Source organism: Oxyura jamaicensis, chromosome 2 (assembly GCF_011077185.1).
Source record: "Oxyura jamaicensis isolate SHBP4307 breed ruddy duck chromosome 2, BPBGC_Ojam_1.0, whole genome shotgun sequence".
In the NCBI taxonomy this organism is placed as follows: Eukaryota; Metazoa; Chordata; class Aves; order Anseriformes; family Anatidae; genus Oxyura; species Oxyura jamaicensis.
The window spans coordinates 139,068,083-139,095,227 of record NC_048894.1 but is presented as its reverse complement, the minus strand read 5'-3'; the positions used below and the strand labels follow the sequence as shown (position 1 = coordinate 139,095,227).

Below are 27,145 nucleotides of genomic sequence, written 5' to 3'. Positions count from 1 at the left end.
TTTTTTTTTTTTTTTTTTTTTTTTTTCATTTTGGTTATGTGGACAAATTACATTATCTCACTTTCTAGGATAATTTCAGATACATATCAAAAGCACTTCTGACACTAACTTTCAGGACTATCCAACTCACAAATTCAACGTGTTCTGCAAGAAAGCTGTGCTCCTATATGGCTCCTACATGTTAAAACACTGATCACTAGCTTCACGTGCACTGATAACCTAGCAATAACACAAAGGATTTTTATATGTGTAATACATGCATATTACTATATGCATATACGATGTGCATCTACACATATAAAGGCATCCATCTTATAACAAACAGTATATTTAAGGCTGTAAAATGATCCCTACTTCCACTTTTAAAGAAATAAATATTTTCATATAAAATTTGTTTAAGCCCAGTCTTGCTTTGCAGACTCTATTTTTTTATTTTTTATTTTTTTTACTTTTGCTGTTGGCTATGAAGGAAAAAGAATCAGGTCCTTTACTGTGTGTCTATACAGTCTATTGACCTCAGTTTCCATTATTTCAGAGTTGTCTTCTCATTAAAAAGAACTTCAAAAAAAAAAAATAGGACAAAACCAATTAAAATTACAGATAACTTAAAATATATATATATTCAGGTAACAAAGTGACTACATAGAATAGGCATTATCACTGCAGAAATTCCTTATTGGTCAGTCAAGTTCACAAGTTTATGTGATTTGAAAGACTGTGTCAGCGGAAACTCTTTGAAGCTACAGTGCATTTAACTGTAGATTTTTCATAAAGAGGAATGAAGGAAGGAAGGAAGGAAGGAAGGAAGGAAGGAAGGAAGGAAGGAAGGAAGGAAGGAAGGAAGGAAGGAAGGAAGGAATAGCTCTAAATTTATAAAGAATTTTTCTTGAGTTTTCAAGTTGTCACAGTTCGGACTATCAGTCTACCAACTTGCATCATGAAGAAAACATTTCCTTGGTTTCTGAGAGAGCTCTATCTCAGTAGAAAGACCAGATTTAGATTCCATAACAAACCATGATTAGCTACTCATAAAGGTAGCATCTGTACTGTGAGCTGGTTAAGTTAAGTAAACCTAAGTTTTTAATGGCTCTTTTTTCTGCAGTGCTACCATAAACCCCTAAATAAGCAAAATATTTCATGCTTTGGGTTTTTTTTTTTTTTTTTTTTCAAAGTTCTGAAAGAAGTTATCATTTTTCTTGTACTGCATGGCTAAAATTAATTTCTGTTGATTTTTTTTTTTCCCCCTTATCAATAAATAACCAAAATTCATTTCAGAAAGCATGCACGATGGAGAGCATGTCATGGAGTGTATATCCATTCCTTTCCAAACTTCATACATATTATTCCCTTTAAAAAATCTGTACTTAAATAAAACAAAGCTCTTAATTTCATGTAATTGGCCAACCATTTGCTGAAGTTAAACCTTAACCTATGTCAAAGCTAACAATAAATATGCATTATCAGAATATGTATTACACATCTTACTGTTTGATATCTTGCTGTTTAACTGAACATTTTTTTCCAACAAAAAAGTCATAAAAATGTATCTTAAACATTTCTATAAGATAGCTCATTCAAAAAGACAACAGCCAACACAAATACATTTTCAACTATGTTGAATACTATGTTATTCACTAAACAATGAACAAAAATGTATCTATTTAAGATAGAATTTATTTATAATTATTTTTTCAAGTCATATGGTAATCACTGACAGCCTTTAAATCTGCAATGAAGCTGGAAAAGATTATTCTGGTCCATCCACGGATGCCTTTTGTATTACTTCAAATGTACTGTAGTGTATTTTATTACAAGATCTTGTTTTCATATAACACCATAGTGCTTTAAATAAAGTATCAACTTACTTGTATATTATCATTAAGAACATTTTAAATGACATCATAATAATCAGACTTACTATGTCTTCATTTTTGTTTGCATTATATTTTCCAGGTGCTGGTTTCAGAAAATTACCATTAGCATTATTCTTTTCCTCATGAAGAGCACACACTAATTTGCAAAATCAAGCAAGGATGAAAATGTGATTGAAATATAGGATTTTTTTTTCTAATGAAATATTATTGAATTATAAATTATTGATAGAACACTTCTGAAACTTTTTTCTGACATGTTCATCCTTTTTAGGGAAAATGTCTATTAGAGATATAGCTATTCTAAGTGTATGTCTAGCTTCTGATGCACATTTTCCAACAGCATGATTAAAATATATTAAATATAATGGATTTTAAGGCCCTACTCATGAACAGGTCCATACTCATGAAAACACTGATGAACTTAACTGCAAAATCACCTCACTCAAAAATACAATTTACCCCTTTGTCTTAGGTACTTTTATGATACAACAGAGGTTTTACATATTTATATTGAACAGGTATTTGGAAAGTATTCCATGCTACCATCACTTTTTATACCTTAGCAATACTGTGCTTGCGCCTCCTTAGAAGTGCGTAATAGGAAAATATTAACATGAATTAATGTTTTACTGTGAACTTCTAACAGCGTATTGACTACAATCTACGTTTCTCTTTCAACCAAAATCAATGACCAGGTTTGCTAAATGACTTCTATCAAGTTAAAACTGGTAATCAAAGTCCTTGAAAATGTCAGTAGTTTCCATACCTATTTGTTAATCTCAACATGCTGCTAAATATAGGCACAAAGCTTGTGGGGGTACAATGGTGTTTGGTTGGTCTGGTCTCAGAAAATATAGCAGAAAAACTTCTATCTTAATACAGCAATGGTACTGGAAATTTACTGATAAAATTTAATCCTAAAATTTTAAGCATCAACAACACTTTCCTTTATATCAAGAGGATGTGTAAGACATTCCAAGAGAAACAATTTACACAATGGTATAGCCCAAATCGTTTTTTACTCAAGATCTTTCTCTTAGTCCTTATTCATTAATATATTGGACACTAAAGGATCGTTAAAGAAATAGTTAATTAAAAAACAATACGAGGCAGAACATAGCCAATAAAATAATAATAACAATAACAACAACAACAACAGTAATAAAGGAAATCTCTAGTTTAAAAGGTTTCTCATGGCTTTCAGTTGTTTTTTCCTACCTGGCCCATCCCAATCTTCTGCCTCCGCAGCAGGCTGCCCTGGTTTTTCTGACCTTGGATCACCCTCGGATTCTGCTGCCTCCTGGATGCCTTCTTCATTGCCTGAAAAAAAACAATCCAAGAAGTACCTTTTTGAGATATTTCAGTAATGGCTCTTAGGCAGTTTTCCTGCAATATCGAAACAACTGTTTATATGTAAGTGAAAATACATACATATTGATAAACAGAAAGGAAATGGGAAAAAAAAAAAAAATTATTAGACATGTAAATGTCTGTGAGTTCCCCGTGACAAAAACAAGCTCCAATCCTTCCAGTTCTGTGGAGAGACAAGTCTTGGTAATCAGTGTATATATACTCCATAGGCTTTAAAATAAATAAATAAATAAATAAATAAAGAATCACAACTAGAACCTATTCTGTAAACTTACATACAAAGTCATTAAGTTTATATGCATAAATGAGAGAAACAAATGATCTCATTACTCCCCAGCTAGAGGGGTGATTAAGGAAAATATTCTTTCACTTAAATGTTTTCTTGAATTGACACCTAACTGTTGCTTATGCTTTGCAGATTAATGACACTGTACAAATACATGGTCTACTAACTATGTTGGCTTTCCTGGAAGGAAGTGGGAGACCTAATCTATGGTATTTAGGCATTTAAGGAATTTCTACTTAAAGGTTTCAAGCCAGCTACTCTATGACAGCTTTCTTCCCATCAAGCTTAATCTAAAAAAAAACAAAAACAAAAATAGCATTTGTAGTGAATTTGAGAGTTTTCACCACCAGCCTGAGACTATCTGTCTGCTTTCAGAAACTAGTTCAAGGTAGCCCATAGGATATACTGAACATTACAATCAGGTACATTTTTAGAGGTGGCCACTTAATTATTATTTGAAGAATTATTGGTTGAAAGTGAAATTATTTTCGTTAAAGAAAGCTACTAGTTAAGCTCTATGCAAAAGCACTTTGAAGTAACCACTACAAACATACAAACTGAAGGTGAGGGGTTCAGATATTAACACAAAATAGTATGGCCACGGTAATATGCTAAATGATCTGTGAGGCTGCTTATCCCAGCCAGTAATTTGGTGCATTTATAGAATTTTTTTATTTTTTTTTTTACTACTAATTAATCCAAACCCCCTTGAATAGATTTGAAAAATGGGAGAAATCGAAGCTGCTCAATTAACTACATCGGTCAAACAGGACTGATTTGCAGTTTACACTTTATAACAGTCTAGGAGCAAACGTTAAAAAAATGAGTTCCACAGAAAAGTGGCAGCATTAAAAAAATGCTGTATATTTCTGAATTTAGAAATCAGACTGTTGATTTGACAACCGTAAAGCAAGGAGAAAAAAGCAGAGCAATTAAGTAGCAACTTGCATTTTTTTATTTTTTTTTTCCCACTTATGATAACAAAAGCTTTTATTAGCAACATAGGTAGAGCAATGTGATTACAACAAACCATGCCAGATCCCCATACATTATCATTGGAGCTATATTTATACCAGATAAGATTGTGACCCAGAGTTTGCAAGTACATGATCATATACAAACACTATAAAGTATTAACTTCATGAGAACATGTAACATATTAACATATTCTTCCTTGCAAATAATTTTTCAAATCCTGTATATAAGGAAGTGGTAAACTACTCACATAAACACAACACTGTATTCACTCCAGACTCTGATAATGAAAATGAATTCTTGAGTACTAGCAATATAGTTCAGTATATTTATTGTCATTTAAAGCTAAAATAAATCAAAAATAACTAGTATTTTTTTATTAAACATGCTGTATACTTTCACCAAGGCATTTGAAGCTCATATGCTGAAGTTCAATCTGAAGTTACCTTTCAGAAGACATTCATAAGGAGTAACGCAGAAAAAGCTATCAAGCAGATTATTTAGTTTTATCAACTACCCTATTTTGAACTAGCATTTGTGCAGTTAGCTTGCAGTAACCAAAAGAGCTCTGCCTTTTTTTTTTTTTTTGTAATTTTGTGGACTAAAGAATGTATCAGATATTTTTACCTTCTTATTTCTACCTTCATAGCTACCTACAGCTGCAACAAATTGCCTGTTATTGAAGGGACACAAAGGCCAACTTACCAAGACACAAACCTGGCAAGATCAACTCCAGTTCTTTCCAAAATGCTAGAAAACACTTCACAGCTAGGACTATTCTGACAATGAGTTTCTAACTCAAGCTGTATAATCACCATATACAGCTCTTCAAATGTTCTTTTCATGGAATTTTTATACTAAAGGAAATTATTTTCTTCCACTGTAAACAATAGATGCCTATGGACTAAATTAGAGCAACAATAACAAGATAGAAATAACAACAATTATTTTAGATAAAGCCCAAGCATGGAAAATTTTAGCTCCGAAATATAGGAAGTTTTTCCAGGTTATAATATATGCAAACCTGGCTTTAGCATGCAAATTTGAGCATTCTTTCAATCAATGCAACCAACCAGAACATCAAACAAACAAAACTATTAGAATTGAAAGAGGAGGGGGAGAAACTTATGTGAAAAGATTGGGCTGAAGGGCAAAAGAAGGACAGAGTTATGGCTTAGGTATACAACCTACAGCACACAATAATTAAGTATTTGGGAGATGAGAAAAGATCTGAAAATTTATGTTAGCAGATGGCTTAACTATTCATTAACTTGTTTTTTCAGTGTTTCATGAAGTATGGTGTTACGTGTTTTCCATAACAAAGTTTTCATGAATTAATACATTTCCTGTGCAAATAGAACAAAATATGGAGAATTTACAATAAATAAAACCGTTTTTTAGTATCTAAAACTATTTTTCATTATTTACATCAATATTTTCTTCTATTCAGCATCTACCATGGCCACATGTTACACACCTGAAATATCCCAACACTGACTACTGTATCCCCATACTACTCTCCCTCCATACTGAAGCAATCTACTTGTAATACCCAGACAGTAAAACTGTCTGGGTATTACTGTGAAGCAATTCTAACCTAGGCTCAGATGAGTATCAAGGTCAGATGAAAATGGCCAAGTCAATCCATTTGCTGCTACAGAGACTGCAACTTTAAAAAGCCAAAAGGAGGCTTAGATCAAGAGTTAATAACAAAATAGATCTCTCAAGTTTTTTTTTTTTTTTTTTTTTTTTTTCTGTCCCCTTAATACTACTTTAGCAACTAACATTTGTTCAGCACAAAGGAGTTTATTTACTTACAGAATTTCTGTTCTTTCCATTGTTTACTCTTTTTGTTCATTCACAGACTACGTTTCAGTCTCAATAAGAGTATTTATTTAATAGTCTTATATTAATAAATTTAATATTTATTTTAAAACTATTTACATTTCTCTCTATTTTACAGTTGTAGACATTTAATTGGATCCAGGACGCATTTTTTTTTTTCTTTCTTTCTTTCTTACATGCCAAAACAAGTGCTTTATATATACCACCTACTTTTCTGCTAACTTGTTGATTCACTTCCAATTCCACCAGGTCTTTTTTCTCATGCTTATTTATTTGTTTTGCTGCTCAGTTACACTTTATTTTTAAGTTAAAGGAGAAATAAATTTTTACCATGAACAACAAATACTGTTACAGAAGCATCATCAATAATAAATGCCGCTTCTACTGTAGTTTCTCCTTATGGTGACTAAGATCAGTAAGCAAAGAGCATCCTTAAAAGAACATTACTGTGGTTACAAAAACACTCATATAAGCAAGAATCTGTAATATCATATAGTACGTTTTGTCAAGGGTCAATTAAGCCTTCTGGACTCATAGCAACTTGGCAGAATTCATCACAGATATCAGTAGATATCTGAAAATTAAGCTAGTCCAGACTAATTATGTAGGCTCTCCTATAGACAGGGAAGAGAGAAACCTCCACTGTGACTCATTCCATTCCAGGATGGCTGAGACAGAAGACCACTCTTAGTGACAGCAGAAATGAATCATCCTCTGAAACGCACTAGGAACCTATCGTTAGCCAGCTCAAGTTAGGTAAAACAAATCTCTGCCTTAGTTTGGTGCTGAATACACAAAATAGTACTTAAGTTGGAAAAGTAAAGTTAATTTCATATGTGAAAAAAATCAGTACTGTAATATGAAAAGAATTTTCATCTTGACCTACTATTCCTTGCCAGAATTAACTGTTTTTATTGCTCTTCAGAAACAGTTTGAAGAGGCTTTTATGTTGTTTTATCCTAGTGTTTATTCAAGGGAGACAAGTAAACAAGCTAAAACACTGCAATTCAATGTTGTACAGTTGGTCAGGAAGTCTGAACACTGTAAAAGAGACATATAACCAGAAACATACAAGAGCGAACTCTGACATCTCTGACAATACTGCCAAATAGTAAAAGAGTCTTGAATATTCAAGTAATTTCACTTTTTTTTTTTTTAATTAAATACTTCCCAATTTGTACTTAATCAGCTTGTATAACATGTTATTGGAGTATTTTAAAGAATCACATAGGTTAGCCGTTCTTCTCAACCCTGTTGTTTTAATCCATGTGTTTTCTATCAATATTAGGCTCATACAAAAATTCTCATACAATGTAACTATTGAACTTTCTTGACTAGAAATGTTACAGAAGCTGTTAGTCACTCCATAATGTATTTTGCAATCAGCTAAATCAACAAAGTATTTTCAACAATGAACAGTTCAGAACTGACAGATCTACTTTTTTGTTCACAACTGCTTATCACAGCATTGATATCATATATGTTTGCCAGGTGCCTCCTATAGTTAGGATACCTTCACAGAAGCCGCTCATGGAAGATAAGGTCATAAAAGAGATGAAAAATGTGCAAGCTTCATACACTCATGGTTTTATCATCAGACAAAATAGCTTTGGGTGAAGGACTGTACTAGTTACAAACAGCGCACTGCAGCTTATATTTGAGTGAGAGAACATTAAAAGTTTGAAATTCAGTTTGTGTTCATTCTTCCTGGCAGCATAAATGTAAACTTAAATTGTTAACATCCTAATACAGCTGTTTGGAGTGAAAAATCACTTCTCAATTATAATAAATCAATTCAGAAATAAATTGTTATGAAGCCTGCAGCATTTTGTACTCCTAAAAGAAAAATCAGGCTTGATACAAATGCTTGGGATTCACTCACTGTAGAGTGAATATTCAGCAAGGTACATGACCTTATGTATGCCAGTGCAACTGCTCACAAAGGGGCAGGCTTTCCAGGGGACAGAGGAGACGGGGCTCTTTCCTCTTCCTACCACAACCTACAGTGGCAATAATTCCAGATCCTAGAGAAGAAGAATTCCAAGACTGTATAAAATGCCTGAGCTTCAGGAACTATAAATTTGTATATAAACATCATTCCTTCACTGTTTGCTTTATTTGCTTTATCACAGCACATAGGACCAGTCACAGAGCTTATACAGTCTGAAAATTTAGCTCTTGAATCCTCTGAAACACATAGTATGCAGGAACATCTCGTCAGAAACAACACTTACATAACTTTGAAACAAAGCATATACAACTTAAAATACAAATGCAATGTACTTTGTTCAAAGTAACTTACTTTTTGGCAGCACATGCTATTCTTAAAAACTACCAATGAGATCTAACAGGATGAAGTTGTTCATGTGTATTAGTTCTTTTAAAAGGATTCTGTGTAAATATTTAACAAGCAGAAGTGTTTAATTTTGATGGTGATGCAAATTTTCAGCAGATATAAAACATGCTGGGTATAAAATGTGTAAATAACGTGAAAAAATCTTCAAATAAGTTTTTGCTAAGGAAATAAACCTCTGAGAAAAAAAAAAAAAAAAGATATTAAGTAAATTGGGAGGGAAGCTTCCCTACTTTGTTGTGTTTGGCATCAGGTGTAAGGACAAGGCAGACAACTACAGAGACTATGGTGTCATGCAGAGAGATTTATTCTACAAGCCTTGTGGGTACAAGGGGGAAGATGAAGGGAGAGATGGAGGGAGAGATAGAGGGAGACAGTGAGAGAGAAATCTGGTGCTATCAGCATGTGACTCTGTTATCACTTAGTCTGATGCATATCAGAAATACATACCGAAGTCAACTGAGATTCCTTGTTCTATATATACAGTAAGTTTGAGCAAAATCTGGCTCTCAGATGACTGATTTGCTAATATACCTGGAAAAAAACAACACTTGTACGTACATTAATTCCCTGAATTTTAGTTTAGATTATATTAATCATCTCAGTAGTTTGCTTCTTTGCAAACAATTATTGTTTTCTATCATGCTGATTAACAATCATAATTTCTCCTGGGATAAATCTCATTTGAAATAACTGTATATTTTGAGTTGTGCAAAGAACTCTTTAAATTTTTTACCCAGTACACATCAGTCTCTTATCCTAACTTTTGGGAAATATCCCTGTGTCAGTGAGTGCCTACATGTGTGCAAGCTGTTAACTCTCCAAAAGAATGCTAAGGAAATTATTTTGGTTCATATTAATATCATCACTTTAAAAAAATGACATCTTGGAATAATCATTATGTTAAAAAACAGCATCAATTATTTCTAACCATATTTCAGCTATTGCACTTTTCTCATGGGATAAGAAACTGCTGTGCAGCAAGTTCATCTAGATTTAGTTTGGTCTTCCTATATTTCTAAATGTTTGGCATGTTCTCATCATCACATTGCTTCCTTTTGAAGTCCTCTGAAGACATGAATCACTCATTCAAATGTATTTCCTGCAGAAAAGTAAAAGTGTTCCTGCAAATTCTTTTCCAGACTTACCTTCCAATAATCAGTTTTATATTTTCATTTTTAGGGAGCAAATCTTCTGGCAACAGTACTACAAAGGAGTGACATTCAGCTATTTTGTCTACCTAAAAATTTTCAGAGATTTAAAGGGAAAAAAAATCTATCTTCTCAATCCTTCCCTATTAAAATTGTTAACTGCAAGAACACTATTTGACATATTAGAGTACCAACCTTTGGTTCAAACTTATGTAGCTCTAAGCTCTAGATTACAAAAACTTCAGAAGCACACTTCTAAAGATATTTAGATGCCCCAATCAAAAACTGTTACTCGGTGTAATTTTCAAAATTTATTTCAAAAATTGTTTCAATCAAAATTGACAATCCATGCGCTTCTAATACACCCTGAAGCAAAATAGAGAGATGATTTCAGAGAGACCCTAGCGATTTTCAAACTGCAATTTTGAAGAATCTTCATATTTTGACTTATTTAAGTAACATTTCAGTTCCTCCCCTGCTGTAGAAACATTACCTCTTAGAAGAATACTTCATTCAACCAAAAAAAAAAAAAAATCTAATTTTATAAAATTCACCTGAAATCATCTATTATATACACCTCCTGCTTTCATGTGCTTTCCACATAAATTGCTACATAAGCAATGCATATCTGTTTTTACAGAGTGAAACTTTAATTTACCTTGCTGTAAGCAGTTGAATGTTTTTATTTGTAATAATCAGTATTACAGATGCTTCAGTACCAAAAACTATCAACTTGTTACCACTGGAGACGCATTTCCACATACATGCATTTTAAGCATTATACATGGCTTCAAAAACAGTTTAGCCTTCCATGAGTCAAACTAAAAAAAAAAATTGTAGCGGTCATAAATAAATTATTCCCCTTCTGTTATGTACTAGAATTTACCAATAATACTTTTCCTAGCAACATTTATCCAAATATGTCATAAATGTGGAATTTGCTTCATTTTTTTTCCGATCCCTTGGGAGTTAAATTACTGTCGACATCTCCACTTCTGATTTGTAACACATAGCCTGAAAGAAACTCTGCTTTTCAGACCTGGACTGACAATGATTTTTCAGGGGATGTCTCAGCCCATTTCAAAAGCATTCAGAATTATTATGTCAAGAACACCAATCTAGAAGAAAAAGGCAATATAGACCGTCATTATAAATAAAATTAGTAATAGAGGTATAGTACACATGAACTAAGAACATGCAGTGAAATCTGTCATTTTGTGCATTTCATATTTTAAAGAAGATTATCCTTATTAATTTGCAATTCATGTTTTGTCAAATTTGAGCTCAAATTTAAGTCAATTGAAGTTCAAGTTTTGTGACTTTCCAGAAAGGGGACATTACACTACTTGTTGTAACCAAATAATCCCTTTACTCATAGCTGTGATGGAATTCCCAATTTCTTTGTCCTTAAGAAAATCAAAATGTGCTGACTGAAAAGGATGGAGTTGCTTTGATAAACTGCTTAAATTGAGTAAGCTGTTGAAGTGTTTCTCTCATATAATTCTGTACAGCTAAAATAATGTTTTCTATTCAGTTCTATGTATTTACTTCCTGAGATACAGATTGCACGTTTCTTTTTCAGATACAGTTTGATGTCATCTGCTTGATAACCAATTATTCAATTTCTTGATTAAAAGAAGGGATTTCTTGTCTATCTTGGGACAATTTTTTATCCCGCTGAAGTGGATGCTGATACTGACATGGATTTCAGTTGGACTGAAAATACAGCCCTAGAGATTTACATATGGGTTAGCATTAAATAGAAAGGAGTATATGATAGGCAATCTTGTAGCAGTTATTCTGAATGCCTTTCCATGCTTTCAAGTGAATGGTGAAAAAAATCACTCCAACATTTTCAGATATCTTATTTCTCTTCTAGCAAGAGAAGAGGTGGTCCTCTGAGCTTGAGCAACTAGAGAAAATGAGAAAGCACAAGTGGTAGAGCACAAGGCAAATGCTGATGTTCATAAGAGAAAGAAAGGTTTCCTTTCATTCTAACAGGATCCAATCTAAATGACTTAGCACCTTTGAAGGCTATTACCAGAGACCTTTCTTCTTGCATATTCAGCATCTCACGAAAAGTAGATGCACAGGATTTAAAAAAGTTAAAAATAATGGGTTATTTCAGCTGAATGAGATACAGACAAACAAACAAGAACCCGCACTCTGGGGACCATGAGAATGCAACACAGGTTCACAAACGTGCATAAAAGTCAGTAAGAAGTAACTACTGTCTTTTTGGAAGAAGTAGCTGGGGGATGGGTTGTGCAGATTCCTGTTATCCTAGGAGATGAACATTATCACATATACATCCTGTTTCTGCTTACTAAAAACAATTAGTGTGTCCTTTATTTCCTCAGACAGCCTACATAAATAAAATGTAATGAATTAAATAAATAAATTTAAAGGAATATGAGCTTCAAGAGAACAGAAGTATTGCCAGGGAGAGATAATGTCAGGCGCGGATGGGGGGTGTCTGGTGCCAAGCAAAGCCGAGGGCTGTGCAATCACCTCTATCAGTGCTCTATCAGTGTCTACACTCCAGCCAAATCCAGAGAAAACAAGGAGTCAAAGATTCAGGTCAATAAGCTTATAGGCGATTTGCACAAACAGTTCCTCCAGCAAGGTAAAAAACAAAGTCATATTGGCTTTTCTTTTCTATTCCTTCTCTTTGAACTCCCTGGTCCAAACACACCCTGGAAATGTCAGTGCTATATGCAAGAATTTAAAGAGCTGAGCTTCTTAATCCCGTTAAGAAATAAGAACAAAGTTGCCTGTAAAGATCTCCTTATTGAGCTCAAAGCGATAATGGTATAGCTGCCTTATGCTTATCCTACTTCCACTTGCTATAGCAAAAGACGTAGAATTTGTCATGAAATCCATTACTATAAAGGAAGGAGCAATTATTGATTAAAAAGTTTTCTGGGAAATAATAATAATAATAAAAAAAGTCTATAAATCTACTTCCTGATCCAGAAACCAAAAATAGCAAGCCCATTGTTAGTCATTACATGACTAACATGAAAGAGGCAAAGAATATTTACATAGATGCACACAGGCATACACACACAAAGTCAAACTCCAGAGGGAAAAGGGACACACAGAAACCATTTTCAAGGTAAGAGTTTGCCAGGTTTTATAGACGGTAGCATGATAGCTTTGCACATGAAGTATGTAGGGAAAGATTAAGGCACAGAAGAACTTAGCTTTGCATATGCTTTTTCTTATACGAAGAATCACACTGCAGCTGTTTCCCTGAATCTCAAGCCTGGCTGCACAATCAGGTCACATGGTTTAATGTAAAAAATTCCAGTCCTAAACTAGTATGGCAACCTAGTGACAAAATACTGTACATGAGCAGAAAACGTGGTCCAGGTTCTGAGTGCAACCTTTCCAGCCAAAGCAGAATACAAGATTATAGCAGTAGGCATATGCTCAGTATGTAGTTTTGTTTGCTAAGACTTGTCTATGAGAGTTTCAGAAGGCATTAGATCATCAGATTCCCCTCAGCACCCTCTCTTCTTCCCCCCCCCAAAAAAAAAAAAAGAAGAAAAAAAAGAAAAAGCAAAAGCAATGTACCAGGAACTGCAATCATGCAGCAACGCTGATTTGCTATGGGCATAAGTAGCAGTCTGTGCTACTACAGAACCTAGAAGCATTGCATCACTAAACAATCCATGGTCATCCCATCCTTTGCATTCCTTTAATCTTCCTATGTCACCAACTGAAGCACAGTTAGTAGTGGGAACCAGAAGACATCTGCTTTCCAAGCTACCACCACTGGTGTGAAGGCCTCCTTCCTATGAGAGTTGGTGCCACAGCTACCTGGCTTTACAGTAACTCTACGAGATGCCTGTGCAAGAGGAACAAGCACAATAGCTGTTCTACAAGTGAAAAGCTGAAGAGTTCAACATAATTGCTCTTGTAAATCAAGAAATCAAGAAACCAAGAAACAGACACGTCTTCTTTCTCTAATTATCATATTTGCATATGTGTACATTCCTCCATTCGCAGAAACAGTCCCACATTTTCTATTGTAGTCCTTCCTCCATTTTCTTCTCTTGCCATTTTCCTTCTCTGAACACAGCTGCTTAACTGTCTACTAATCTCAAGTGATCTCTCTCACTGCACAAGATAACTTTTCCCTTGAAAGTTAATCCCTCATTGAAATCTTCTCCTAAGAAGGTCACAAGGAATTGTAATTTGTTCAGCCAGTTCTCACCCTTGTGACATGGACAAAGCTCCTATTGTCTTTGCAGTGTACAAAGAGGAAGAGGCATTACACCCATAGGAGGATGGCAAACTTACTTAGAGATGAGAACATTTGATTTTGCTGAGGGTATCTAAGCAAGTTGATAGTGATCTGAGACTCAAAAGCCACTGATAAACTACTTCACAGTCCAAATGAACTTGATTTAGTACTTTGTTTTTGTCTCATGAACTCCAACTTCGTGCCTTTTGTATTGCTCTCCTGTTTGTACTCCCTTCTTGTACCCCTCCTCCTGATTTTATTAGTCCTATCAAGACTCCAGTTCACTTCTATCATCTTTGTTAACATCACCTTATTCTCAGATTTCTACCTATGAAAGCTAATCATCTAGTCTATCACTTTTGCACAGGAAAAATGATGAGTTCTCCTTATCCAGACCATCTTTGTCTGAGTAGAGCACAAACCCTGGGGCTAATTTCATAAATCTTCTAGATCTGAGTTTAATCTAAATTCATCGTAATCTGATATAGATTCTGACCCCAGATACCCACTATCTGTACACTGCACAGAAAGACTTCTTAGCAGCGGAGGTTCCAGGAAGGTATGGCCTTTGTGTGGAGACATCATGAGATATCCTCTTTAACTGCAGTACAGAAATCTGCAGTAACTGAGCATAAGCAGCAACTTTCAAAGGCCCCAAACTAACAAAATGCAATTCATCTTCACCAAGACAACTTCCCACTAATATTTTAGTTTCAACTCCAAAGACTGAGAACACTGTAGCTTTCTAATGGAAGCACTCTATGACTATTTTTAATTTAAAAGAAAATAAAAAAAATCCCTTTCTCCTCATCCCACTATCAAGCTTACAAACAAATCAGACTTCTAAATACCATTTTTTTCTGAGGTTCTTCTAAAATATTTATTCTTGGAAACTTCATCTCAAAGGTTGAAAATGCATCATTTCAAGCTTAAAGCTATACCAGATAGTAGGTTACTAATGGCCATTTTTGCTTTTAGCATTTACATACTTAAACACTGGTCACTTTTTCATGCTTGAGTTTAAGTGTAGAATATGTAAGAACAATTATTCACATGTGGCAAAGTTAATTGCAGTTTTATGGTATTGCAAAAGTGGTGTTGGGTGGGGGTGGAGGTGGGGGTGGAATTTTCCAGATTTCTTGTTGTAAAAGCCATTAATGAGCAAAGGCAGAAGAGAAAAATAATAGCCAAAAGTCATAATTTTGAAAACAGGGAAGTTGTAAAATGACATGTAGCTCAATCAATGTGATTAATTTGCTTCACACTTTGCAGAGGCTTTCTCCTTTGCCTTCTAATTCTGGCAACTATTCTGCTGAATCAATCTCACAAACCTAAATTAATAAGGTGGGAATGACAAGTATAGCTTTATAAAGGTTAGCGGTTTGTAATTTAGACAATAAGGGACTGCTCTCTGCTTATAATACAATCAGACATAGTTTGACAGGAAAATCTCTTCAGTCAAAAAGCCATAGTTATCATGCTGTGAATCCATATGCCCTCTACTTTCACTCATCTGAATTAATTGTTAGCTCAGTAAATTTTTACTTTCAGTAGCCAGGTTGTATAGTTAAAAGCCTTTGTTCTCAGATTATTCTTATATTTAGGTGTCTGGGGAATTATGAAAAGCATACCATGGGTAAGCCTTGCAAACACCTCCTTCCCAACAGTGGTGCCATTTGTTGCCCACATCTCTGCATTCATGCAGGAATCCTGCTCAGTTCACCTGTCCTCTAGGAATAAATTCCAGGGGATGAAAATGGGGACGCACGACTGATAAACATTCAATAACCTCCCCTCACTTTCTAGAACTTTTAATGGTCCCCGCCAGCAAGAGGAGAATGCAGAGATAGCATAAAGGATTCCCATGCAAATTCTGTTATTTTCTAGGAAGATTACACCTTTAGCATGAGAAAACACAGATCTGCACTTATTTTTGCAGATCATGAGGAGATCCCTCATTTGAAGATATCTGCGTTTTACAGGCTGCCAATACCATCCAAGCAGTAAAACAAAAATCAGAAAGTCATAAGGTCATAAAATAAAGTCATAAATTAAAATACATTAGTTTCCTCACCATTCTCCAACATATTTGGTACATGCATCATTTTCAAGCTTTATTCATGATGTTAAGGAAAAAGTATTTTTAGAAATAAATTGATTTCTTGTATCACCTTTTAATTTGGAGCATTTAACTGGAGCACTATAAAGAAAGCTTTTACTGATTACAAGATCATGACAAAAATCATGAGAATTAGTCTCACATTTAATATTCACTATTTAATGCAGTCACAAACCCTTCCACTGAGTAAGGGACAAAAAGGAAATTTATTTTCTTTTCAGATCAGTTTTATCTTCTTGTGTTTTGTCCTCAGAAAAACATATGTAGCCTCATAATGACAATGCTTAAATGTGACACTGGCTAAGCTGGACATTCACCAGAAGCTGAGACATTATTAAAGAACAATACATTTCTAGTCTCCCATTCCATCCTTTTCCTGGGATATTCTCAACTTACTTCAAAGTGGGACTTTCTGTCACACTGCCTCAGCTGGAAGTAGATTAGGGGTTTTATGTGCCCCTTCATCCTCAGAAATTTCCTTTTCAACTTTTCTTCTGTAGTAGTTGCAGTGGATAGGTTTAAGATTCTTTTATAACTACAACACACTTGAAAAAAGAACTGCTGGGGAATCAAAAGTCTGAAGAATCAACAGATGCTCACTACCTAGCAGTGTCAGATAGGCTCAATGGTTCATTATCATCCAAATTGACTCATATCAATAAAATATTAAAACATTTGATAATTAAGATTCAGGTTTAAATGTATTCCCACTTAATTCCTGATCTTATTGAATACAATACTATGGATTCAGTGTTTTCCCTGAAAACATTAAAGGGAAGAATACTTGAAGAATACTTGTCAAGAATATTTGAAATCCAACATGAATTTGCAATATTGATTGCTATGAACAAAAAATAAGTCATGCATTTTTTTCTGAATTTCACCCAAAACTGTAGTATTTCCATTTATGGATCCTGGAAATACAGCAAGTAGTACAGAGAAATAACTGAATCAAGCTGATATGAACTGAAAGTGGTGCACAGTCTTCCACTGCTGACAGAAGGAACTCAAGAGATGCTGATATAACAATTATGCAAATAGAGGTTTTTATTCAGCTTAGAAAAATGGCATCTCAGAGGCATGTGAACAACAAGTTAACACAAAGTAATTGCTGTATTTGTCTACAGTACAGTTATTTCAGCATTTAATCCCCCCATACTTGTAAAGCAATTCCTTTCATAATATGGTTGCTCATACTTCACATTAAGCTTTGTAGCAGCTACAGTCTAAACTATGGGCTAGACTCTTTTGGTCTTTTAGGATTGCTTCTTAGCAAGTATCAAGAACCTCTAGTGCAAAAATAACTTATTTTTTTTCAAAAATCTGTAAACTACATTAGAGGACATGTAGAAAATATATTATCTTGCCTTCCCTTGCTGTTGACTGAAGACTGTAGGAAGAACTAATATTTTGCAGTCATATTTGATTCTTCAAATAGATGTATTTTACTTTGTCCAAGACAGCCAAAAATAATTAAGAACCAACCAAACAAAAAACAAAACAAAAAAAAAACAAACAAACAAACAAAACATACAAAGCTATCATGAGAAAATATATGAATACGTGTCAATATTTGGGAAAGAAGAGGAAGACAAAGAAACCATTGATATCCAACTGCCTGAGGGGGTTGTGGACTAAGAAGAACATCACACCAACAATTCCAGTTATTTGATAGGCATCCTTACCTGCAGAAGACAAACAATAAAGCAATCAAGTGGAAATCTGACAGGAACAAGGTTAAATCAATGTTCCACATAACAGTATATGACAGTGTGCTTTTTCTATCAGTTGAATGGGAAACAGCACAATTTTGAAGACTGAACATTGGGTAGGAATAAGCTGGTGTGGTTTATGCTAAAATATATATATCTTCAATAATTTGCAAGTAACGAATGCATCAAAAAGGCATCTGCAACTTTAAAAGTTATCCTTTCACAAATCACTAGTTTTCTACCATGCATAATAAGTTCTATAATAAGCTCTATTTTAATCCTAGAATCTACAGACACAATCTGTTTTTCTAGCAATGTTTCCTAGGCAAAGAAGCAACGAACAGACATGCTGCATTGCTAGCTTCAGGTCTGATAATAATTGACTTCTGAGACCTGTTCTCTACAGTTAAATACATAGAAAATAACATTCTTGGAATAAAACATTAAAGGCAAGACACACCAAAGATACACCTCCCTGAAAAGTAAATCTTCCATCACATTTAAATATTTACCATTTAGCAGGCTAACCAACAAAGTCACAATTTTCCAGTTTTTAAGGTACCGAATTAATAGGTCTTTTTATAGTTTTTTTTTGTTTGTTTGTTTGTTTAAAAAAAAGTTTTTTGGCCAATTGGACACAGTTCTGCCAGAAGTCCCTTAAGAGGTGGGCTACAATGATTACCTTTATTACAAAAGTATTCCACTTCTTCGCAGCTCAGATTTTCAGGCTCAAACTCTGCAGAAAAGCTTTCCTCCAATGGAAAGTCTTCTTTTGAGACAGTATCATTTTCTTCAGACAGGCATTCTTCTTCTTCATCCTCAATGGCATCCTCAAGAGGCCCTTTAAAAAGAATCAGGAACACTGTGGCAAAACCATCTAAAAGGACAATTTGAAATAAAACCTTAGTGAACTTATAACCAGAGGTCTTTAGCTAGTTCTTTCTTCCACAGCTGTTTTCAGCATTTATTAGAATTGACCAAATAATAGTTAATGAAAATTGAAATTAAAAGTGATTGTTTTCATAACTGAGGAATTCATAATATGCAAAGTGTTATTAACAATATGTATTCATAATACTCGCGCGTCTTTTTTCATTATTCTTCAGGCTGTAGAATTAAAAGCAGACAGTTTTAACAATGGAAATCAAAGCTGTTTTTGTAAAACCATGTAAACAGTCAAGAGCCTTCTCTTGTTGATTGTTAGTCATTGTTTTTTGATGCTGAGTTATCGTACTTAATAGACTCCTTTCTATAGACACGTGGCAGTCACAAGAGCAAGGCATGAGTCTGAATTTGAAATGGCAGCTAGAGGTCTTTGATTCTCCGGGATACCTAAACATCCGACTCCTACAAAGACTCTTGAAGAGTGAGTTTCTGACAGATCTGTAATACATAACGCCCAGGTTACCAGTTGGAATGTACTCCAAAATTAAAATTTCTTCTTTCTTATATACACACTTCTCAGCCATTGGTTAATAGTAACTATTTGCTGAAGACATCTCCCCTGCACATGTAGAATTTTACCTTAGATTTAAATAGAGATTTGAAAGAACTGAACATATTTTAATTTAACTAAGATTTTATTAAATGTCAGTATGTTTCAAAATCCATCTTAAGACTGGATTTCAAAAGAGGGATTTCATTATAGATGGTTGAGGCTTGAAAAAAAAAATTACTTATTTCACTCTCCAATGAAAGCACAGTCTAATTTATAATTGACTGAGTATTTCTTCCTTCAAATGAAAGCTAGCTACCTAATGAAAAAAAAAAAAAAAATGTAATTTGTATTTATATTATAGTTTTCCAATATTAAATACACTATTCCTATATAATCTATCACGCTGATATACAATACATAAATGATTCTGTTGCACTCGATGAAAAGAGAGGGATAAATTTTTAAAAGAAATCAAATATTGACTACACTCTAATTTTATGTAATTTATTATGAACCGGGGACTACCTACATTTATTAAAACAGCAAAATTCACTTTAGCATAATTCTTGCTTCAGAGGAATATGATGGTTACTTTTTACTGTAATTGATTGAGATTCCCAGCTGGGATTCCATAAATTAGTATAGCTTACTATCTTTCATGGAAATATGACTATTTATGCCAGCTGAGAATCTGACCAAATGAACCCACTTTTGTGGACCCATGCTCACCAACGCAAGCTATCATTCAACAATATATCTCCTAAAATAAGGGGCTATTATTATGGCTGAAGAAATAAAGATTCCCACTGTCAAAGTATCCATTACTGTTAATTGCACTTTCTAGCCATGTTGGGAAAAAATCCAGCAATTGAATATGCACACAGAATGAAGAGTGGATATCACAGTGCACGGAATTGAGAACAAAGCACACACTGGAAGAGCTGTGAGCAATGTGCTGCATCTAAATACAGGCCATTTGGGTGCCTCAAATGTGTCCAGTTCGATTTTGGAAATGAAAACACAAGAGCATCTGAATGACTATCAAAAATACCTTCCAGATCTCATGATTTTATTAACATGTGACTGTCTGTAGAGCCATTTATTGGTGTGTACATTTATTGGTGTGTATTAAATGTGTCCTGCAAAATTCTGCATAGAAGTATGTGCAAGTAATCCAGTTGGCATGTGTATAAGACATTTTGGTTTGTTTCTAGATGTTAAACCAGTTTGTTTGATCAGGTCACTGGAACATAATCAGAAAGCTAATAATCACTGTACATTAATTAAGAAAATAACAGAAATTCAGTGGGTATGCTATCATTTGCAGCAATCATGGAAACACACACCTTATAATTTCCATTGACGTTGCTTCCAAGAAGGCAGAAGGAAAACAATGTGTGAACCAACTCACAGCGCAGGTTCAAAAACCTCTCCGATTTGAGAACTGGGACTTCATTTTTCAAACAAATCTCAGGCTAAAGAAATTCTTGGTGAGTGCTTTCATGGACACATCATATGTATGAATAGGTATGTAACATTTCCTAATAGTAACATCTTAGCATTTGGATGCATAAATGTAAATTTTGTCATATCTAAACGAGTTCAGATGTCTTCTTGCATCTATACTAGGTTTTGCTTCAGATATGCAAGCCTACATGTAAAAAACAGGGATGTTTATCCAGTTGTGTATGGACATGAATCAGACAGAGCTTTCCATAACAGTTCAGATCAGTGGCTGACACCAGATGCTGCACTCAGAAAAACAGCAAGACTTTTGCTGCAATGGAGGGATCAGTGCATAAATATTTTTCTAAGTTGCATGCTGCTGCTGCCACCTTGTCTAATTCATACATCTGCCACCTGATCCTTGGGACGAAACCTATTTCTATCAATTTTTCTTTTAAGGATTCCAACGCATTCAGTTCATGCTCCAACCTGTGAACTGATTAATAGAACTAACTAAGGAAAAAGGCGTTATTTTACATGAGTAAGACTCATGTCCATAAGGACATGTCCGTAAGTCCATAAGGACAATAGCCAAATTAAGTATTTCTTGGTTGCTAGTTTCATGTAAACTGAAATATTTATGCCTGATTTCTGTGGTTATTTTTAATTACCATTGAAGCACAGAGTGAGTTAAAGAAAACAGTAAAATCAAAAGCCCCTTACTAGTCAATAAAAACAGATTAAACTTTCTATTCCTGAGTGCTCCACATAAATAGACATTTGCACATAAATAGACAGTGCATTTGAATAAAAATTAATAGTCAGAATCTCACAATAAAAAATTAATGGTATTATATATTTTCACTAATGCAAACACATACATAAATTTTGCATGCTTATGTTCACCTAATTTGGCCATGTGTTCCAAACAGACTCTTATTGATATTGGTAAATCAAATCAGCTGAAGTACTACTAAAGAGAACCTGAAGTTCTCTGGTTCAAAAATATAAAGGTAGGTTTTTCAAAGTTTTCTAACTCATCTTTCTAGAGGACAATCTACACAGTGTCTGCTCACAAAGTTAAAATATTTTAAAACGCAGAGACAGAAAAAAAAAAAAAGCCTTTAAAAACAAAAGTTTCTTTCATTTCCTCTGATAGTGTTTCTTTTTCCAGTTGTTATGTTGATATATTACCTTAAACAGTCTGAGTACAGCTGAGTACAGTATATATACTACAATATACTAAAGTAATACTATGGAGTATACTTTAGTACTACACTTTATGTTCTGTATTTCTTTTAAATTGTTGATTGAATTTAATAGTGGTATACATGTTACTTATACCATGTTATTAAGCACCTATGGCACATGTGTACTATGTCTGCTTTAATTTAAACTGGAACAGGCTCAAGGACTTATCCCTGTTCTGCTGAAAAATGCTTTCCAATAACTGCTGATTAAGTGTGACATTACAACAAAACACTGCCATAATGACAGAGCAATGCAAATCCAAATAATTCCTGCCATGGAAATTCATCTGAGTGTCACAGTGGTCTGACATGGAACATCTCTGAGATATAAAGGCAAAATTTCAAACTGGGATGGTGTAAGAGATTAGGGGAATTGTTAATTCCAGAGAAACCATCAAAATGTTTGTCTTCTATTCTCAACAGATCTTTGCCTGCTTTGTGAAAGAATTTGATGTTATGTAAAGAGAGGAGAATATGAAATGCTTCAGATTAACTAGATACATGACAAACAGTTAACAATTTCCAAAAGCACTAGATAAAAAGCTTGATTTCTAATCTTATATGGGGGTACTGAAGAAAAATGAAGTTTCCATTACTTCATTCTGTACTTCTCACAAAGCGCTGAGAAAACCATTCCTTCATAAAAGAAGCGAACACCTGTATTGTACACACCAGAGATTCTGGTGGATTTGGTAGTTTACTTATTCACTTGGTACTTACTCTATTTTATTAATATATATTTTTCTGACAATAAATCATATAATTTTTTTCAAATAAAATAGATAAACAAGTGGCAGTAGAAAACATTACAATTACCGGCAGCAATGAATAAATGAATATGGTAGAAGTCTGTATGGCTTAGTGGGCACAGTAGTCCACTTCAAAAAATCACCACGTATAATTTGATACAAATAACAATATCTACGGAGGAGAGGCTGACGAGTGAACTGCATGTGCCTTCATGGAGAAAATTACTTCTGATTGAGACCACTTGGCAGTGCAGTGTGGGGAAACCTGAACTGTAGCTCCCTAATTTGTACCACATTTGCAGATACTCATGCACATATATATTTTAGGACTATTAATATATTAAACTCTTGAAAAAATATTTCTTAAATAATCATATAAATGTAAAAATATACATACAAACACACAAAGATAGCTAGCTAAGTGGCAATATTTACTCTTTACACAATAAGAAATAGATGATACCTCAACACTTTAAAGGATAGGCCATAAGTAGCAAAAACAAAACAAAACAAAAACAGCTGTAAGCATTTTAATAGCATGGCAAAATGTGAGAAGGACCAAAAAGAGTTTATATCCCCTTAACAAAATAATATTTTGCTAAACACTCCTCTGAAGACAAATTTGAGCTTTAGACCCATTGTGGATGTTAGTCTTCATGCAGCAATGCATGACTCCAGTTTTATGGTAGTATAACCCTAATGAAATAATTGAAATTCAATAGCGCTAAACTGGGGAAGTTTTGTAATCATTTATCAAAGTCAAATTCATCAGAATTCTCTGTAAATGAAACCACTTTAACGCATGCTCAAGTTAACCACATGCTTATATGCTTTACTTTTGAGTGTTTTGAGCTTAAAATGCTTGTACCCTCCTGTGGGAAAGTTTCATTGAAATAATTATCTCATTGACATGTTAAGTGGTTAGCTTCCTCCCCACCTACCAGTATTCTCCTGGATTCCCAGAGCAGCAACATGATTCATTGCGCTTAATAAATTAAGAATGCTTCAGAAATCTTACAATACTTGACAGTGAGTGGCTGGGGAGAGGTTAATGAGTATAATTAGTAGTAGTAGCATTAAATAATAACAACTCTGATAAATCAGAGAGGCCTGAAATTCATTGGATCAACATCATGCATTTTGCATGTTCTGCACAGTATATCCAGTATTTCCTACAAAAACATACTGCCACACATGGATTATCATCAGCTTACAGTAAAACCCAGGTATGCGATGTTCTATGACTACAGAGGGCAAAGCTGCAGAAAATCAATCCATTTGTCTCCTCTTTCAACAAGGTTTTCTTCCAAATACAGTGACATAAGAAAACCAGCAGGCAAATGCTTTATATTGATTCACATGCTGAAGATACATGGAGATCTTTTTCCTAAAAATTCAGTCAGGAACACTGGGAACAAAAACGGGTGCCCTTTATTCAATTTTTCATATGGCAGTGAGGGTGAAGACATTTTGTGGTCGTTCAGAGTTACCTTCCTCCTGGGAAGATTTCTATACAGGACTTCTTAGCTACCTCTTCAGTCTTTTAATTAACTCAAAGAACTTGTTGTTTCCAACCACTGTACTTTTAAAACAGCCTAAAGACAAGTTTAACATCAATGTAAACAACACCAACAGCAACAGAAGCAGTACAACTTCTTCAGAAAGAAGTTTTACAAGCCACTACCCAAAATGTCCTCCCAGGCTCCCTTTCTGGGAAACTGGCTTTCTCTTTCATTCTGTAGATTTTTTTTTTTTTTTTTTTTAGTGTACAGGATCAGATATTTCAGAACCTTTATGTTCAACCAGGGTGGAGACACAGACCAATAAAATAAGGGAGAAGAATACATGCTGATGCAATCAAAATAAATTTTCAGTTTCTTTCAAAGCACTAGGACTATCAGATATTGTTTAATCACTGAGACTTTCAGAAGGAGAAGCTCCAACTGCAGGTGCATGGATAAATTGTAGAAATGGAAGCACACAACAATTTTCCAAATGACATAATAAATTATAATAAAAGAAAATTATAACAAAAGCTTTCCTGTGTACTAATTTCTCCCCACACCAACCACATGACCCCATGACTGTCCAGCCCACTTTACTTCTCTCTCTCTTAGCTTTCAGTTGATAGTGATCCCAATTTTCATTGTAAAAACTACTGCCTCTCCCTTCCTCCTTGTGAGAACTGAAAATATTTTCCTTACATAATTCCAGTATAGAGAGGAAGGGCCAAGAAAGGTACCTAAGCACACTTCTGTTTGACATTAGATGGCAATACCTAATCTTGACAAACTGACTGCTGCAGGAATAGTTTAAAACATAAGCATGCTGTTGGCAGTAGGTGACTGAAACACAAACTGGCTAATCAGTTAAGAAAAAAATATAAATACACTTCTCAAGGTGGCCAATATCTTTGAAACCACTCTCACTTTTAAAGAACTGTTTCCCTCTTCAGTCCACTGAGTTTTCTATTTAGCTAAACTAAGTTATTTTGGTAATTCATACCACATTTTTACAGCTATACTCAACAGACACAATGTTACCTGCGCCCATTGAACCTCTCCAGTCTGTTACGTAAATGGGCTGAACAAAAGTTTTGTCCAGATTGAAAGATTGCACCAATTTGTGAGCTATTCATTACATTTTAATTGTGGCATCATAGCAGAATAAACCATCTCTCACTTTCAGACTGGTAGAAACTTTATAAGCATGATTTAATGACCAACTTAATAGAAAAAGAAATGGAAAAGAGCTGCTCTTTGGACAGTATAAATCCACACCAACCTGATGTAATTGAGCTTAACAGCAAGAATAAAGTATATTTCTGTGGAAAAAAAAAAAAAAAAAAAAAAGTTATTTTTATATGTGCAAGTTCTTCCTGCAGCCACTCACTTTTAACATAAGTTGCATCAGGGGATCTGGTAGGAAGGAAACATTTTTATTAATTTTCCCCTTATCTGTAAGAAGAATGCTGATTTTTTTTTTTTCATTTACGTTCCTTGCCTGCAGGTAGCAGACCAAGAAAATCATATAGCAGAAATTCTTCCTTTTGATTAATTTCTTTCCATGTGTTATGTTATTTCTTATATATAATTGATTTCAGGTTTTGCTCGTAGCTGTACATCTTTTTTATATCTGCACCTACTGCCTTCCTTCAATCACGAAAGTTGAAGGAAATTACCTGAATTTTTTTAAGTTTATTAAAAAAAAAAGAGCTCTGTGAATATTTAAATTGAGTTTTGAAATGCTAATACAAGAAAGATATTAGAGAATTTTAATAGTAGGTTCAATTTGACCCACAGACTATTGTAGAAAGGGTCAAATTTTATTCAAATTATTTCTTTACAGCAAAAAATATGAACCCTTTGATTTTACAAAAGTAGATTAATATTCTTCTCTGCTAGGTCTTTTGGCACTTCGGTGCATGACTGTATTAACTGTGCTTGCGTATAAACTTTTCAAAGACCTTTAAATGTTCCAGTAATTTGGAACTTCACTTTCATTTATGCTCATCTTCTTTTCTCATAGTATTATCCAAGAGGCCACAACAAAACTGGCAAGTGCCTATAGTCAGTTTGTTCTTAGAGCCGAAGCCAGAATATTTCTAATCAATAAAAGGGAAATGATAACAAAAGTGACAATTCAAAACATGTTTATGGAGACATAGTTTCAAGAAAATACTATGCATGTGTGCTATGAATACCAAAATTTCATTTGCATGGGAAAAATTATATATGTGCATGGAAAATGAGATTTAAGACCTTGGCAATTAAATTACAGACCCCCGATTTCAAGTTTGGGCTCATGTTGAAATACAGGGCTAGTGCTCCACTACCCTTATCCATAAAAGAGTCACAATTTTTTTCCTTTAAAGTAAACCTTTTTTGGTTCATAGGAGCCAGGAAAGTTATATCTACCCTTCAGATGAACCTGGGGGTTTATCGATTTTACCTCAAAATGAGCAGAAAGAATATGAAGAAACGGTAAGTGGTGTGTGGTACAGTTATTACACAAACTGTAACACAGGTAGAACTAATCATACTCATTTACCAAATGAAGGGTATCATGTTTCTCCAAAGAACTGAAATTGTTTTGAAACAAAAGGCACTTAGAGAATCTTTCCCTCCTTTAACCTTCCCACCCGTCAAAGTGTCGCCTTACTTCAAAACTCTCAAGTTAGGGATTTTTCCAGGTATGTCTCTAAATGTCATACGGAATAACCTTTTTTTTTTTTTTTTTTTTTTTTTCCTCTCAAAATAAAAATTCATCTTGGGAAGTCTGGTGTTTTTTATCTTTTTTTTATATATATATATATATATACAAT

The 27,145-nt window shown here is 34.2% G+C and overlaps 1 protein-coding gene across 2 annotated transcripts in view; it reads right to left on the bottom strand.

Moving 5' to 3' along the window:
• Nucleotides 1-27,145, bottom strand: part of ZFPM2 (zinc finger protein, FOG family member 2) — a 312,872-nt gene that overhangs the window by 228,215 nt on the left and 57,512 nt on the right. The window contains exons 2-3 of one of the 2 annotated variants that reach the window (XM_035318206.1): nucleotides 18,621-18,779; nucleotides 3,093-3,194 (exon numbers count right to left, since the gene is read on the bottom strand). In XM_035318206.1, coding sequence (XP_035174097.1) covers nucleotides 3,093-3,194; nucleotides 18,621-18,779 — 261 coding nt within the window. The remainder of the gene's footprint in view (nucleotides 1-3,092; nucleotides 3,195-18,620; nucleotides 18,780-27,145) is intronic. The other variant, XM_035318207.1, reaches the window with a different exon arrangement.